Genomic DNA, 17,872 nt, shown 5'->3' on the forward strand with positions numbered 1-17,872 from the left:
ACAGAGCCCACATATGTGACAGCAGGGAGACAGTGATTTGGGTCTGGACAAAATTTACCCTTCAGCACTGCTTGAGTGCTGTACCTTAGAATATCACTCTAAATGGATTTTTTTCCCCCGGAGTGGGACTGTTACATTAGTCTTGAGCTGCATGTGAATCACAGTTTTGTAAGCCATTCTCAGATAAGCTCTTCATGCAAGTTAGCACACACTTACCCTCTTGCATAACACCCAGTGAAGTAATCAGCCTAAATTTCTTGCAAGACAGGCATTATTGTCTTCTTTTAAATAGTTGGGAGGATCATTAAGGCAACAGTAATAGGGGGTCATGGGAGTACCTAGATAAATAGATGATACAAGCTTTGCTTTGGGTATGTAAAGTACATGAGCATGCATATGGCAGAATTGCACAATACAATAGGTACAACAAATTATTAGAAAATAACCCTTCCTAGTAAAAATGAAATGAAGAAGAGTAACAAGAAAGACACATAGAGAACAGAAGATGCATGTACACAACCCTCTTTAACCACTCCATTTTACTTCTCTCCAAAACGAGCTGCCTAAAAGACTTTTTGCAAGCAGAAATATATCCAAAGCTAGAATGAATTATAAGAGCTCTCTAGCTTTTCACAGTACCTGACAATCGGCCCCCTTGTTTCTCCAGTCTTGTGAATTTATTAGCTCTTCTGTAGAGTGTATTCTCTCTTACAAGTATTACTCTGATCAACTCCTTTCACCCTGGTTGGACTGCTTCAGTCAAGAGAGATCTCAAGCAATCATAGGGATCTCCACAGCTTACCTTCAGAAGATGCTGTTCAGGAGGAAGGGGAGTACCAACAGCTGTGGGTAGTGCTGGATGCTTCTTTGGTAGTTAACAGCCAGATGGGAGATGCTGTTGCAGAGAGAGGCAGATGAAAATGATCCCATTTTCACTATGCCTCTCCTAGCTAAATTCTAATTCAAGAGAGGGTCAGGTGTGAAGGACATATTACTGGTGGAAGAGCCAATCCAATTTAATACCTGCAGTCCCTAAGAAGATTAAATAGTATTGCATAGGTTTGGGTCTATCTCTGAAGCCAATATCTTTGCTACTATAGGTTATTCTCATTAGCAGGGCAGCTGATCATCTCCCTTACAACCCACAAAATGAAAGCACCTACTCTGAGAAATGTATTATTCTGATGGCAGCTATGGAGGGCAGTCTGCTGCTGGGGGTAAATCAGTTGCCCCTCTGCATGGAGCATGGTCACCTCAACACGAGACTTTCCCCTACTGTTAGCAGGCTCTTTTGCACAGAGCTTCGTTTGGAAGTGTCCCATACATCGGACAGGCCAGGCAGGCAGCCCTGCTGGGCCAAGCTTTGCTGGCCTTTGCCACAATTTAAGTCTGCTTTGCACTGCCAGAGGCAGGTTGAAAACTCTCTCTCTCCTGGAGAAATCCCTGAGCTGCCACGTCAGGATCACCCAGGCAGAGGGACGGCCGCAGGGCCCTGAGCGCAGGCTGCCCCTAGCTGGCGGGGCAGCCTGAGGGTGGTGGCAGTAACTCCTTTGCACCGAGTGGCACCGTTGTGGCACGGCCCCACGACGGGAGAAACAATAATGTTAACAGCCAAGGATTTCATGAAACTCTGGTGAGCTGTTTTGTCACAGGGGAATGAAAAAATGATGATTCGATGTTTTTTAAAGCAAACTGTTGTCTCGTGCTGCTCCTCTTGTCTGAGTAGAGACAGTCTTGCAGGGGTACGTACCTCCAAGCTTTCCCACAGAGTTTGTTGAACCCTCCATCCTTACTCCTGTATTTACTTAATTGGGAGGTTCCATGAGCCAACTGTGATGCTTTTTCTTATTTTTTTTTTCTCTGTATAACAATCTATATTGTGGCAGTATTTTTCATAATACTGGCATCTAACTGAACTACTTTTTGTAATGTATGCAGTATTACAGTTTTGTTTTAATGATGAAAATACCATTTTACAATTGTGCAAAATGTCATGAATTTCAGATTCAGGTTATAATGATTCTGGTTAGACACTTCATGCGTATCAGAAATCAGGCTGTTTTCAGGGCTCCAAGTGATTGGTTTCCCAGGGCTGTTTCTTTTCCAGTGGTTATTTTTTTCCTCTGATGCACTTTTGTGATGAAGAATTCATGTTTATTGGCAAATTATTTTTGGAGAGGTTTCTTGACCTCATGAAATCAGCAATTATAAATTATCTGTTTTTACTCAATTCTTCTGACTAGCCCAGTTTCATATCCAAGAACCTGCCTTCTGCTGTGTTCCCTTGACCTTCCTTTCCAAGGTAATTTTGAGCTCCATAAGTCCTTGCTGCAGCCTGTCTTTTGCAATTAATGGTATTTGATGACAGTTTTCTTAGGCTTCCTTAGGGAAAAAGCTTCTGGATCTTCTGAGTATTTTAAGTTCTTGGTCACTTCAAACCACATTGCCATTCCAAGCATGAGTGTTGCAGCAGGGATTTCTAAACTTCCTGGAAATGTAAAAGTTGCTTGCCTCAACAAGGATTTCATCTGGGCCTGCTAGCTGTTTCTTAGGCACTTTGGGGAAGTTTGCAGGTACTGTTCTCATTCCGAATGCTGGAAATGCTCCATCTCTAAATTTAGATCTGGTTTTAATTCCTTCTGACTATTCTTGAATTCTGAAAGTACTTTCCTGCTTTAGTTCAACAGAAATATCCATTTGCAATTTCTCTCTTTAGAAAAAAGATCCCAAATGTGACGTAAGTGTTTTCTATATCTTTTGAACCTGCATGGTTGGCCAAAGTACAGAATTCTGCAGACTGTTTCAAGCAGAACAGGCAAGTGTTGGAGTCTGGATGCAATCCTGCGTGCTTACAAAGACAGTACAAAGCCCTGACTGCCTGAACAGGGAAGACTAGCAGTGGGGCGTCAGTTCTTCCTTACCGTGCCCAGTCTGTCTGAGTGCTAATGTGTTTTGGTGTTGCAGGGGATTGTTTCACAGAATAAGTTATGTAAAGAAGCCTAAACTGGCACTGGGCCCTAAGGATTTGGGACATAAAATACCTTACTTTGTTCTACGCACTGAATTCACACACCATTATTGTAAGCATGGTAGTTAACATTTTAAATAATGCTGCGTGCTCTGCAGAGAGTTTGTGATGGGAAATACTGTACATTATCAGGTTGTTGTCTGAAATCAAGAATCTGTTTGGTTTTTTTTTTAATCCCAGATTATGCACGTGGAAAGGGGAATGCTGTAGGTTGCCCTCCACCGCATTTTTCTCTGGCTAAGGCAGCTGCAGTAGAACCAACACAGATGGCTGCTCCGGCAACCTCCCGAGCTAAAGGTTGGACTAATGGTTTGCCGAGTACGGTGAGACTGGGTTATGCAGCCTCTGATCCCTCTGTTCTCGCTTCCAGTCTAGCTCAGGCGGGCGGCAGTCCCAACCGAACAGCATACGAGAGCTGGGGACTGGGTGACACCTTTGCTGAGAGCAGCCTTCGCTCCTTCCCATACCCATCCCTTGAGTGACACTTTCGTTAAAGAGGGGAGAAAAGGCCCTTTCTCCTTGCCCTGCTGAATCTCTGGAGTTAGTCAGACCTCGTGCCTTCTGTGCCAGAGCCTTCTGAAGTGATTTCTTGCGTTTTTTAGGAGATTTCTCCAGCTCCCTGATGTCTGTTCGGTGACTGAAAACCCCTGTCTGTGTCAGATCAGGGGGATGCAGTAATCCCTTGAGATTATCCCCAAGAACATAGTCAAAACACACAACGTGGAGGTGGGAGGAAGTCGCGCTCTGCAGGGGAGAAGGCAGCAGTAACCTCCCTGGCTCGGAAGAGGCTGGTCACAGCGGGGCCACCGCTGTAGGGGGCATTGGGGGCCAAACTGGGAACCTTTGGAGCTGAAAGCCTGAGCCGAAGAGCTCGGTTTTGTTTGCAAGGCGCACTCCACCTCCCCCCAAGCCCGCGGCAGGCTGGCTGCCCCCCCTGCGTTAACTCCCGGGCTGCGGCCACCCTTCAGGAGAGGCTGCCTCTCGCATCTGTGGCCCAAGCACAAATTCCTGAGAGCGAGCACCGGTCTCGTATGCAAGAACCCGTCTTTCCCTTTATTTATACAGCTGACAAGCATTAGGTGGACTGGAAAGGCTACAGCACCAGTCCCAGCGACCTGCCGGGCCGCTCCGGCCGTGCTTTGGCTCTCCGGGCGCGTGGGCCGGCATGGCGGGGAGCTCGCCCCGCCGCCGCAGGGCCTCTCCGGCTTGTCACCCGCTGCCTTCGGAGCGGCACCGCCTGGGCGCTTTGAATTAAAACCCTGCTTTCCCCGAGCCCGGTGAGGCTGATGGCGGGAGGGAGGGAGGCGGCGGCCCGGCCCGGCCCCTTCGCGCGCGGCCGCGCCGTTCCGGGGGCCGCTTTCGCGGGCGGACTCATGGCGGCGGGTGAGGCGGGCGCCGGGCCGCGGCACCCCGCGCCCTTCCCCTGGCGGCGGCTGCGGGGAGCGGGCCGCAGCGGGGGCGGCTCCCCCGGCCGGGTCCCGCCGCAGGGTCTCTCCGCGCCCCCGGGGCCCCCTCAGCGCCCAGCCCAGCCCAGGCCGCGCGCGCCGTTTCGCGGCACCGCACTCCGCCGGTCTCTGCTGGGCCGCTCGGGAGCGGAGCTTGCTTCTTCCTTAAGTGCATATTCCGGCTTAACCCCTGCCAAATCCCGCTTGGGTGGCAGGGAGACGAAGCGTTAATTCAGCTTGTTCCCCGGCGCGGCCTTAGCCCCCCGCCGCCCCGCAGGGCTTGGGGCCGGCGGTCGGGGCGACGCGTCGCTCCATGTGGCTGCAGCCTCGCTAATCCTTTGCCGCCTTTTTTCTTGCCCCCTCTCGGTGCAGTGAATTGTTCTCCTCCGCCTCGATAACCGGGAGAAGAAGGGTGACCATGCCGACGGTGGTGGTGATGGACGTGTCGCTCTCCATGACGCGGCCCGTCTCGGTGGAGGGCTCCGAGGAGTATCAGCGGAAGCACCTGGCTGTCCACGGCCTCACCATGCTCTTCGAGCACATGGCGACCAACTACAAGCTGGAGTTCACGGCCCTGGTGGTGTTCTCGTCGCTCTGGGAGCTGATGGTGCCCTTCACGAGAGACTACAACACGCTGCAGGTAGGGTTTGGGGTTGTGACCGACCCAGGTCGGTCAGCTGCTGATGTTAAGGGCTGTTCATGCTTCGTGATCGTAGGGAAATTGCGGGATTTCGTATCGTCCCGCGCGCAGTGCGTTGTAAGAGCATCTTGAATTGAATGTTTTATCCGTATTTTAAAGGTAGGTGAAACCAATGTGTTTGATGCGTTGTACTACCTCCAAAATCAGTGCCTTTGCAGATGACCTCTGAAACGTGGTTAATTAACTTAAAAGCGGAGCTGGAGACAGGCAGGATGACAGGGCTGCCCGATGAAGCTTTTACAAATTCTGGTGGTTCTGGGACATTCACGTTTTTGTCTCTAGTTGTTGATTTGATCTTGATAAATGATGCAGCAGACAAGCATTTAGAAAGGTTTTGAATGAAGCGATTTGGTAGAGGGAAGATGTGTTTTACAGTGGGTAACAGTTGAAGTAGGGTGAGAATGAGAATAAAAGGGTTTCAGGTCTTGCAGATGTTGTGGGAAGTGTGTGGGGGGATAAATGGAGAGAGGCTGAGAGGGAAGTTTCTTATGAATGCTGTTAGGCGCTCAAAGTCTCTGGACCCAGTAAAAGTTGCACATATTTATCAGATTATCATTTATAGGGTCAAGAAGAAATGACATGTCGTGGTCACAGGGCACCATGTTTTAGGTTTGTCAGTCATGGGACAAACATATTTTAAAAGATATTTTCTGTTACGGTTTCATTTTACTAGAAGAATGCCAGTGCGTTCTCTTTTGTTTATATCTCTTTCATCCTTAAGATTTTGCTTTGGGAATCTCTGAAAGGAAAGAGTCCAACCAAGCTCCTCCAGCACGTCAGTTTTACAGTTGCACCCTTGTTACAATGCTGTGTTAAAGCAGTGTGAAGTGTTCATTTTAAGGAGGAAAAACTAATTTATGGTTAAAGGCACAGGAGGTGGATATGAGAGTTTGGGATTCTGTTACTCTCTCTGCCAAAGAGTTTTTGTGAGATAAGCTCCTTGTGGCCTACTTCCTGAATCTCTAAGAAGTTAAAATTGTTGTGACACCTGGGAGGTTTTTCTAAGCTGAATTCCACGGAGCTGTATTGTGAGGCCACCAAACATTATGCTCTGAAATGTCACATGCTCCCGGTCCCTTCGGTGGACTAATATGCAAAAAGCAAATACGACTCGGTTTGAGCAATGAGGTGGTGGTTGTTTGCAGTGTATTTGGAGCTGTTTGGCTGGAATGTTCTCCAGGAAGGCAAAGTGTTGTGTTTCTCTCATATTCTGGAACAGAAATGGAAATAGATAGTTTGTTTTACATTAGGCATTGCTTCAGATTTTGACTTTATTGTTTCTTGGAGATCTGTAATGGATGTTGCTTTTTTTCTTGAAGAGCTGTGTTCACACTATAGTTTCTTCAAAATCAGCTTTCATGCTTGTCTCATGATACCTTTCACTACTTTATCGTATCGTTTTTTCACCTTGCAGGCCATATATAAGAACACAGCACTTTGCAGTGTGGTATAATGCAAAACAAACGTATTTACTTACCACAGAATTGTGAATGACTGTTCTGTGTTTCCTGATAGCGATATTTCACCTAGCAGTTATTGTACTATTTGTTTTTACAGGAAGCCCTAAGTAACATGGATGATTATGACAAAACATGTTTAGAATCAGCGCTGCTTGGGGTTTGCAATATTGTCCAGCAGGAATGGGGTGCAGCAATTCCTTGCCAGGTATGACTGGTTGCTGATGTTCACTATACTCAGGATCTAGCGTATACTTAGTAATCCCTGTAAATTTCAGAAAGAAATGTAAATGTGTTTTGAGACTTTTTGAATACTCTCAGGTATGCTGGTGCTACAGGAAGTTAAAGAACTAGTATTTTGGATATGCTCTAGGATATGAACAGGAGAAGGTGCTCTATTAAAATACTAAACAGCAAAAACCTGGATGGTTTTCTGTCCGAATGTGTTACTGTAGTGGAGAGAGAAGTGTTTGGGGATATTGCATATCAGTGATGCTCTCCTTGTGCACCTGCATGTTAGCAATTTTTTCCCGGAAGTATCTTTTTGGATGCCTGATGTTTGACCTGAGTGCAATCTACTGCTCTAGGAACCTCAGCCAGCTTGGAAAGGCTGTAGTCACACATGCAGTAACCTTTACCCTGCAGCACCTGATGATCTCCAGACCCCACAACAGTCCCAGGTCTCAAGCAGCAGCAAGGCTGACTACTGAGTGTATTTTGATCTGTCTTCTTTCCCTTATGAGTCATTTTGCATGCATCTGCTTGCATACTCCATTCAGTCATTGCAGCTCTCAGCCTTCTGAATTTGCTGCTTCTTATGGCAAAGTCTGCTTTTAACCCTCAGTTTTTGAGACATGAAGAGCCTGCTGCTCTTTGGGTTAGGATTTAAGTTCAGTAATTTTGCAGCTCATTGAGCTAGGAACATCTCTCAAACAATATTCCATAAGGAGACAAAAGAAAATCAGTTCTTTGTCTAGACAAAATGCTTCATAGTCTAGCCAGAATAAAAGGCACCTTGAAAAAGCAGACATTCAAAGTGAAGTACTAGACAGATGTAAAAACCAAGCATAGATTAGATCTCAACAGTTTGATCTCTCATTTATATCATAGGCCATTGTACTAGAACATCAGGTTATTGAATGATGAAAGGCAATGGGAAATGTATTGCGTGTAATCTTGTAATAGTAAAGAATATTGCTGGTAACAGTTCAAACACAATTACTGAAGAGACTGCAAAAGAGATAGATTGAGATTAGGAGAAAATAAAAATCTGGATGTAATGGATATGCATTAGTTTCAGCTGGATTTTATTTTCCTCCCTTCTCAGAAAAAATAATGCCTGCTGTTGCTGTACGATGTTGAAAGAACAGCTATTTTGCTATACTAGAAATGACTAAATGTAAATTAAATCATCAAATTAAATAATTCCATTAAATAATTCCAGCAAATGTAAATAATTCCATTATTTAATGCAACCTATCAGGGCAGGTTTCTACAGAGAGTGACTTTGGACATGTAATTGAATGGAAAAATGTATATTTTGTTTTAATAGTTTTGTTGCAAAATGTGAATGCACTGCAACTGTATTTGTTAGCAAAGAATTAAGGTAATTAATGTTAGTCTTTGTATGGCTTCTGTAGTTTGTAGTAAGATTTGGACTGCTGTCCAGATTCTGCAAAGAAATGATCGTAGTTTGCTTTATTTTGCAACTTAATTCCCAAGGTTCTCAAGTCCGTCAGCTTTTCTGGCTGTGTAGTCACTGCACTTCTAGTGTACACTTAAAAATGGCCATGTTTATGCACAGCATGATATGTTTATGGCTATGGAATTTAAATTCTAGTGCAATTGCCTAATTACAACAAAATGCATATTTATTGTGCTTGTAATTTAAATTGTAATGGTTAAATCTGTAATTTTTCATTTATGTGCTTAGTTCTGAAGACATTGCTTACAATCCTTCATCTAGCTCAGTGGAGGAAATGCCAGTGTGAGCAGGGATTTTCAGTACAGAAATGCATGCTGCTAGAAAGACTAGTGTTGGTGCATAGTTGCTCTCTGCAGGTGGAAACATATCTTTATTTGAAAATGCTAATCTATCATTTTTCATTCAAGGTTGTTCTTGTCACTGATGGCTGCTTAGGGATTGGCAGAGGCTCCCTACGGCACTCGCTAGCTACTCACAACCAGCGAAGTGAAAGCAACCGATTTCCACTGCCTTTCCCTTTCCCGTCCAAGTTATATGTCATGTGCATGGCAAATCTGGAGGAGGTGATGTCTTTAACATATACTTTCTTTTTTGTTATACTGGATAATTAATGTTCTTATCGGATCACATGTGCATCACAAAACTTACTTTGACGTTCTTGTGCTTAATTTTAGTGCTTAGTTGACGTTCTGGACTTAGTGTTAATTATTTGGTGAAATTTAACTGTAGTATCTTTTTTAAAGTTTATTGTTGTGCTTAGATTATGAGGTTCCAGGTCTTTATAAATCATGACAGTTTATCCCTGGGGAACTTTATATAATTTTCATTTCACTATTTGTATTGATACCTTTACTGCATTAATTACCTCAAACATTTTTGTGGGCTTTTCTTAATGTACAGTTAAATTCTTAAGTAAATGACTTCTGTTTCAAAGATACTCAACACCTAAAACAACAGCAACTTTATTTAGAAATGTGAATGAGCTGAACTAAGTCTCTGAGATGGAGTGTTCAAACAACTTCTGTCCATTTTGAAGGAAAGGTGACTGTTTTCGTTCTCTTCAGGTACCTTTGAAAATCTCAGTACCGTCTTTAAAGATCGTAGCAGTATTTAAAATTCTGTTGAATAAAAATGTTTAAAACGAAGCTTATATAGACTGAAGTTCCTTAAATTAGATTTTATTAATAGTATCACTTTTACCTTGACACCTACATTTTTTCATCATGGGCAGAAGGATTTTCTACTTAGACAGGCAATAGATATTTCAGCTTCAAGGTCTCTGTCAGGGCTGATCCTCTTGACTAAGCTGATGAGTTAAAGTGTTGTTTACAAATCAGAATAACTGGGAAAATGTTTAAAGTAAATCTTTTATTACTGATAAGTTTAAGTGCTTTCACAACCATGCTACTCAAAGGGAATTATATCTGCCTTGCCTCTTAAAGATTACATTATTCTAAAGGAGCTGGAAACTTACAATTACCAATAAAATATTATGTTATTTAAGGCATTCCTGTACTCTTGAAGACTTGAGAGCTTCTGAGATTACTGATTGCTTGAATCTGCCTTCAGAGCAGAATCTAACATGATAAAGCAATGTATTATTTGTTACTGGGCCAAGTACTGTCTCTGGGCTAATACAAATGTAACGTTAGGAGTACGTTTCCTGAGAGAAAAAGAATATTGGTTTATTTAGAAAGAAGTAAGATGATGAAAAATCGTGATAGCATCCAGTCAGACTTTTTGCTGTGTTGTGTAGATTTTCTGTAACTCATGCTATTTAAGAAGAGGAGAGTAAAGACAAAGCTTAACAAAAACATTTCACTTTATTTTTGTGCAGCTTCAGAGCACAGATTCCTTGGACTGTCTGGAACGGCTCATAGATTTAAACAATGGAGAAGGGCAGATTTTTACTATCGATGGACCTCTTTGCTTGAAGAATGTGCAGTCTATGTTTGGGTTAGTAGATGTGTGGATAACATGCCATTGTGAAGGTTTTCAGTTAGTATCTGTAAAGGAAAACAAATAGAACAAAAAATCCAATTATATATATGATTAATCTTTTTTTCTTTTAGTCAATTATCATGTTAACTGTATTTTAATCTTGACCTTCACTGGTTAAGGTCAAGATTTATTTTAATAGTTCTGTAGCTAAACCATAACATCTGTTATGATTGGGTGATAGGAGATACTAATTTCTAGAATTGATGTTAATTCGCCATCAGTATGATAATGTGCTGCTTTGTGTCATAATTTGGCAATGCTAGAACTATTGAATTAACTGTAGTTAAAACAGAAGAATAAAGTTTTGGGAGCTTAGTGTGCTTTAGACAAACTTAAATAACTTTCATTTGATATGTATTATTTTTTCCCTAATTATAACTGATCATGTTCTAGAAAGCTAATAGACGTGGCTTATACACCATTCCACGCTGTTCTTAAGTGTGGCCACTTAACATCTGATGTGCAAGTATTTCCCAGACCAGAACCTTTCATTATAGATGAGGAAATAGACCCCATCCCTAAAGCAATTAATACAGGTAACACATCTTCTTTGTTTTTTACTTAAATCCATTTGATTTTTACTGTTTCACTGCCAACTCTTATCCTGTGTAGTTACTATTTCATCCACTTGCTCTCTGACCTGCAAGGAACACAGTCACCACCAGTGTAATTGCTTGGTATATGTGGCACCATGGGACAAGAATCTCATCCTGTTTCAGCCACATGTACCTGGTGAAAGGACTGGAGTAAGGTAGAGGCACTCTCAAAGCCCGAAGTGCCAATTTCTAGGGGTAGGGACTGTGGAAGACAGCCATGGGCTGCTCTCCAAGATTGCCCTCATAAGCTTCATGGAGTATAGGAGTGGTGTGTTTGAGAATGGGCTGCATTTGATGTTAGGATTGCCTTTCACAAAAAGACCCCATGCTCTCAGATGAGATAAACTGGCATCTTTCTGGTGGTCTCTTTGAGGATTACACTAGAGGTGGGATTGAGAAATGTTGGTGAGGTAGTGTGGGTAAAGCTGGAGATTTTAAAAAGTCTGTGTCTGTATTGTTTGTGTCTGTCATTCTGGCACTTCTCACCAATATTAAATTATTTTAAAAAATTACTGTGCAAAGAAAACCTTTCTCAGCCCTCCCTTTGCTGGATACTGCACCTGTGCATGGAAAGTAGTCTAGCTAGTCTATGCCTGTGACTTGCAAATGGCTAGGTACAGCTCTTAGAGAGAGTACACTGACCTTCACTGCTTTGCCCTAGAGAGTGAATTTGAATTGTAGCATCAGAATTACTCTCGGCATCTCTGCAGTGCACTTGGCCACATGCATTTTGTTTTTGTTCTTTCCAATCTGGTGGTAGAGTGCTGTGGCTCTTGAGCCAAAGGCTGACATCCTTAGTGTTGGTGACACCTCGGTGTGGCTAAGTCTGCAAGAGAGTTGATGGGAGTTCCTGAGGGCTTTGTGCTGTCTGTGTAGTGCGAAGAGAGTGACTTCATTAGACTGTATGCCTCTGTGTCCCTCTGGATAACCGATGATGCCTCTCCTTGAGCTTTTACTTCTACTAGTAACTTAATTTCCTGGATATGCCCTGCAGACTTCTTGTGTTCTTCAACAACAGGTGCACAGCTTGCATGTGAATAAGTACACGATAGTGGCAAAAGGAATTGCAAGGAAGTGAACTGCAACCCATAAATTACTGCCATCGTGATTGTCTTTTTTTTTTTTTTTTAATATGCAAGAGAAAAGCATTTTTCACTTGGGGTGGATCACACTGTAATGCCACTTTTTATTTGCAGCTGCATACTGTTTAAATAGGTTTGAATGTGTCTGTGCCAAAACAGCAAAAGCAAAGAAAAAGAGCATGAAGTCTGTCTTGAGGAGGGAGGCTTTCCGTTGAACTTAATGTTGGAACTCCTCCTGTCATTCCAAAGATATGAATTTGGCATGAAAGAGATTTTGTTCTATGTGCATTAAAATGCAGTATATGATGCACTCGGTCCCTGAATTCCTCTATGGCTTCAATCAAGTGTTCTTTATTCAGCTATGGGTAAAAATCAACTGAATTGCCTTTGGGCCAGGTCCTTTGCTTGGGCTGTCAAGGAGAAGGCTGTGCTTCCTGGTTCCTTGCAGCTAAGACGTGGGGGAGCTCTAGGAGTGGAACACAAGGAGGAGATGACATTTGCTTTCATGGATTTCACTGCAGCTGATATAATGGGGCAAGGCTGGGTATGGATGACAGGGCTGGGCTGCCTCAATCTGGTACCAGTAAACACCCACCACTTCTTATGCGATGGAGCTGCATTTGAACTGCTTGAGGGTGTATAAAACTGAAGAACCGCAAGTCAGTCTTCCCAGTCCTGGGAACGGGCCCCTTAGGGCTAACCTTGTGAGAGAATTGATGGGAATTCCTGCAGATTCTGTGGTGCCAGTTCAAAGCTGGTAGATTTGGTTTAGTCCATCTACACCTTTTTATCCTTATAGAGAACCTGTATTTTCTCTCCTTTTGAATTTATAAAAAGGCAATTGGGTACAGTGTAAAAACAATGTGCATGATTCCCTATGTATCCAGAAACACAGTTGGTGGATAGCATTATGTGTCTGATGGAAATTACATTCTCATCTTGAAGTGTCATGGTACTGTGTATGAATGTTTGTGTTTCAATAACACCTAGAGACCCCAAACAAGGTTGGGGCTCTGTTGTAGTCTAGTCACTGCTTCAGAAAACTTAGAGTGGTGTAAGAAGTGGTAATACTAAATTGACTCTGAATACATTTCAGCTATTTTGAAAACTGACTTAAACCTCTTGTCTCCCTACAGATCTAGAAATTGTTGGTTTTGTAGATATAGCTGACATTTCTAGCCCTCCTGTCTTATCCAGACACTTGGTATTGCCCATTGCACTTAACAGAGGTGAGCAAGTTTTGTTTCTTGTAGCAAACACTGCTTTAAGCTTCCCCTCCAATGGCTGTGGTGGTTTAGATTAGAAGCAAAGGTTTTATGCTTCTTCTGAAGGTCAGATATCTCTGAAGACATGTTTGCGTAGTTACATGAAAATCAAAACCTTGAACACAAGCTCTTTACTTACTTTTTCTAAATGATATGTTCTTTGAAAAGTTCATCTGTACAGAAAAAAAAGAAATGATAGAGGAAACAGTGTCCTTATAGCATCGTTATTAATAGAACTTGCTAAACTTAGAGCTAAAAATAGTTATAGGCCAGGAAATATGTGGTGCACGATGAATACTTAATGCCTGCTTCCAATTTCTTTCTTGGAAAGATTTGTTGTTGTAAAAAATCTGGTGTTAATAACAACTAGATTGCTCAGTTCAGTGCATTAGTTGCTGCTCATTGGGGCCAGGTGTATATATATATATACATATGTATATACCTAAATAACTGCTCTAGGCTTTGAGGATGGGTGAGTATGTTCTTGACTTGCATCTGCTAGTGTGCCTCGGCGTGTGTTAAAAAGGACTTCCCTTTCCTTTTGTCCTGGCTTTGGAGTGGCACAAAGAGAAACTGAGATACCTCTTGGTGAAGAAGATTGAAAGTGCCGGATGTGTTTTCATCTCTGTATTAGCCCTCTTATCCTGCTAGGCCTTTCATCTTAGAAGATATTGGCAGTTAAATCACAGCTGCATTCCAGCTGCTAAAACATACTAAGTTTGTCATAATGATGACAAAGTGCGTAGGAACATGTGAGGAGAGGACTTGAAATTCAGAATGCTTTTGGTTCAGAAGCAGCCATGTGGTCATTGCCAAAATATTGGTGCCTTTTTATTTCACTGCTAGTTTCTTCAAAGCTGAGGGTTTTCCTGCACAATGGATAACTCTGTGAAGTTTTGTGAATAGGGAACAATAGAATAATTCTATAACATTATAATGCCACTTTGCCCCTACAGTTCATTTAGCAGCTGTTCATTCTACAGGAGGATTACCTGAAGCTTGGCTTCTCTAACAGGGCTGTTGTGATTCAGCCTTACCCAGCTGCAGCTGGAGGGTTTGCCACTCACTGCCACCTCTGGGGCTGCCTTTTATTGCTCCCTCATGTGGGATTACCTCCCCCCTCAGGTTTGCTTGCTCACTGAAAATGAGTTGGGTTAGTTTAAATAGTGGGTCTTTGTTAACCCGACTCATTTCGACTGACACAGGCTAGGGAGTGATTATACCGAGAGCTCAGTGAGCAGATCAGAGACCTGCAGCCCGGTGGCTGGGAGGTTGGGATACAGTAGTCTCTTCAGCCCTTGCTGCTGTGAGAAAAGCTGGTGGTTGTGTTCAGAAAGTATAATATTAAAATACCGCCAGCTCTCACATCCAGAGCCTTTTCTGAAGGAAGGAAAACAGACAAGCATGAAAAAAGTTGCATGGCAGAATGCTGCTTGGTGCTGGAAACTCTTGCATTACAGAAGACACAGGTTGATAAGTGTGATGGAAATAGAAATAGTATGTTTGAATTTACTCCCATGCTGCCCCTTGGTTTTCTTTTCTTCTTCTCCAGAAGGTGATGAGGTGGGACCTGGGATAACGGATGACACTGAAGATGAAAATTCAGCTAATCAGATCGCTGGGAAAATCCCCAACTTCTGTGTTTTGTTACATGGGAGCCTGAAAGTGGAGGGCATGGTGGCTGTCGTCCAGTTGGGGTATGGAGCTGGATGTCTGCCTGAAAAAATCCCTTTTTCTTTGCTGATTCAGACTTTACTCTGTACAGAACTCTGCATTGCTAGACAAAGCTGTGGATTTTTATTATGTGGATATGTATCTGCCAGTATAAATTGCAAATAATGAAAACAATAGCCTCCACACAGTGGGAGGAAGGCAAATTCTAGGCAAAGAGGGGTAGGCACTTTTCAGCCTTTGGGATTTGCTCTTTTCAATAGGCCAGAGTGGTATGGAATGCTCTATTCACAAGCTGATAGTAAGAAGAAATCAAACCTCATGATGTCACTCTTTGAACCTGGTCCTGAGCCCCTTCCATGGCTGGGGAAGATGGCACAGCTTGGACCTATTTCAGGTACTAGTCACACTCTTTTGAATACCTGTTGTGCATTCACTGTTTTCTTGCATGAATGACCTTGCCAGGTCTTATTTATTAAATTTCTTTTCCATCCCTCCCAGATGCAAAAGAAAATCCTTATGGAGAGGATGACAATAAGAGCCCTTTCCCCTTGCAACCCAAAAACAAGCGCAGTTATGCACAGAATGTTACTGTATGGATTAAACCAAGTGGCCTCCAGGTAATGATACAGGCTTTGGACTTGATGCTTTACTTGAGTCAGCAGTATCTGTCTCACCAGTGAAGTGGAGCCTGTGTCTGTCCATTTAACGTAATTGCTTTTCTTTTATTTTTATAAATGCTGCCTCTTTAAAGTGTCATGATTAAAATGCAATCAGAAAGCATAGTTTATTTAATGAAAGCTATGTCTCTAGTGTAGCATCTGGCTTAGTTTATTGGATTTAGTGTAATTACCGTTTTATGTTTTAGCCTCCACGAGTTGCAGTCCTGTTAATGATGAGGATTATTTATCAATAAATAGTTGAGGATTCTTTTCTGCAGATTCCCTAACAGTTGCCAATATCTTTTTTTCTTTTCTGCAGACAGATGTACAGAAGATCTTGAGAAATGCAAGGAAGCTCCCCGAGAAGACGCAAACATTCTATAAAGTAAGATGTTACAGGCCAGCGCAAGTTTGATCCATAGTGACAGTGATGCATCTGAGAGAGGAGCGCATACTGTCTGTTTCTGTAGGATGTCCTGTGCAGAGCTTGTAGGGCTTTGCAAAAGCACACATTGTCCTGTAAGGAAGGAGGCACCTGAATGGTCCATTTTACAGACTAGCTAAGGTGAGGCAGGGGGTCTGGTTTCCCACCATCACATTCTGTGGCAAGGTGGCAAAGAAGTGTCATGTTTACAGGTGTCTCTCATGATCCCTGCTACATCTGTGGTGAATCTATTTGCAGATTTTATACTGTTGTCCGGGCAGAAATAAACTGAGGGATCAGACCAGAATCAGGACACAGATGTCATTCTGTGTCATAAACATTGCACTGCAACTGTCTCCTATGTTTTTCCTACCAGTGAAGCAGAGAAACACAAAATTCCAGGCAAATTTGGCCACGTCATAACACTCCATAATCTAGACTGTAGCTGGAGGCAATTGTTGTTCCTCTTGTAAGCTTAGTACTGAAGCAGTTTATTACTGTAACCCTTAGAGACTTTAAGAATGAATACGATGTCTAAATGCACACAGGCCATTGTCATAAGTTTACAATGAAGAAAAATTAATATATATAAATTTTGCTAGACACTGTGGTTAAAGTCAGCAGTCAGTAAAGTCCAAGTTGGAGGCTAACCCCAGTTGGGACACAGGCAGAACAGGCAGGCACAGAGCTGAATGCACAAAGGGATAAGGGAGAATTAGAGGGTGTCCAGGAAGGGAGCAAGGGAAAACCAGCACTGCTTAGCTCTGTCACCATAATGTTACTGTATGTCACTGTGCCCTGAAGCATTTTCAGCTCATGAGCAGCTGAGCAGTTTCCAGCAGTTCTACAGATAGCTCAAGTTATTTTCCCGTAAGTGAACAAGTTTGCATTTAAAAAAATTAAAAAAAAGTTTATGATGTAAAGCCTCACAGTGGCTTTAAAAGGAATTTTCCTTCCTTGCAGGAACTTAACCGTTTACGAAAGGCAGCTCTGGCCTTTGGCTTTTTGGACCTCTTGAAAGGTGTGGCAGACATGCTGGAGCGGGAGTGCACCCTGCTTCCGGACACCGCTCATCCTGATGCAGCGTTTCAGCTCACACATGCTGCTCAGCAGCTCAAGGTGGCAAGTACTGGGGCATCAGAATATGCTGCTTATGATCATAACATTGCTCCTCTGCAGACAGACTTTTCCGGTAGCAGCACTGAAAGAATGTGAAGTCTCCATTTTGGAAACTCCTATAAATGAAGACTCAAGTGGTTCAAATTATCTTGTCCTCTTTACTTCTGGGACCTGTTTAATTACCGTTTGGAAACCTTCCTATGCAAACAGGGTCCCTTATTTGCATCAGTGCTCTCTGAATAAACTTAGCTAATTTGTGGTGGTTTTAGTCAGACCTGGAAACCACGCTGTTAAGTGTCCCAGAGTCAAATATGGTGTTGGATAATGGGTGGAAGTTATTTAGTACATGTGAGGAAAGAGAAAGAAAATACTGCTTGTGGCTTTTGGCCTCCCCAAAACATGGTTACTAAATGAATTCACTGGTAAAAGTGTCCAAAAAGGCAGCTACTACTGTTTTACACTTGGATTTGAATTGTCCAAAGAATGTGTGAGAATCACTGTGCAAAATCATACACAGATAACTTCAGGGTGACATCACTAATGTTATGCCTGACTTGAAAGTTAGTCTGTACTGCAGTAATGAACATAAGCACTTGCATTGCAGTGCTTATGCTTGTGGAAGTAACGTAATCTTTTGAAAAGGCAGTTTTTTATTTGTGTAATATTAATAAAGAGTAATTCTTAATGAATACTTAGTTGTTTTCATTCCATTTTCAT

General features: G+C 42.7%; 1 protein-coding gene across 1 annotated transcript; it reads left to right on the forward strand.

Moving 5' to 3' along the window:
* Positions 1-4,392: 4,392 nt before the first annotated feature.
* On the forward strand, positions 4,393-17,844 carry INTS14 (integrator complex subunit 14). Its single transcript, XM_067305257.1, has 12 exons — positions 4,393-4,411; positions 4,846-5,113; positions 6,731-6,838; positions 8,743-8,898; positions 10,173-10,291; positions 10,730-10,872; positions 13,151-13,243; positions 14,832-14,976; positions 15,214-15,347; positions 15,452-15,570; positions 15,932-15,997; positions 17,000-17,844. The coding sequence occupies exons 2-12, from the start codon at positions 4,892-4,894 to the stop codon at positions 17,249-17,251; spliced, it is 1,557 nt and encodes a 518-aa protein (XP_067161358.1). The 5' UTR covers positions 4,393-4,411; positions 4,846-4,891; the 3' UTR covers positions 17,252-17,844.
* Positions 17,845-17,872: the final 28 nt, after the last annotated feature.

This window comes from Apteryx mantelli, chromosome 15, assembly GCF_036417845.1.
Source record: "Apteryx mantelli isolate bAptMan1 chromosome 15, bAptMan1.hap1, whole genome shotgun sequence".
NCBI lineage: Eukaryota > Metazoa > Chordata > Aves > Apterygiformes > Apterygidae > Apteryx > Apteryx mantelli.

Excerpts from the sequence above, each read along its gene's own strand:
- INTS14 (XM_067305257.1), top strand. The coding sequence starts at position 4,892 with ATGCCGACGGTGGTGGTGATGGACGTGTCGCTCTCCATGACGCGGCCC. Across the intron at positions 10,873-13,150 it reads CCCTAAAGCAATTAATACAG|ATCTAGAAATTGTTGGTTTT; the intron begins GTAACACATCTT and ends GTCTCCCTACAG. Across the intron at positions 15,998-16,999 it reads AGACGCAAACATTCTATAAA|GAACTTAACCGTTTACGAAA; the intron begins GTAAGATGTTAC and ends CCTTCCTTGCAG.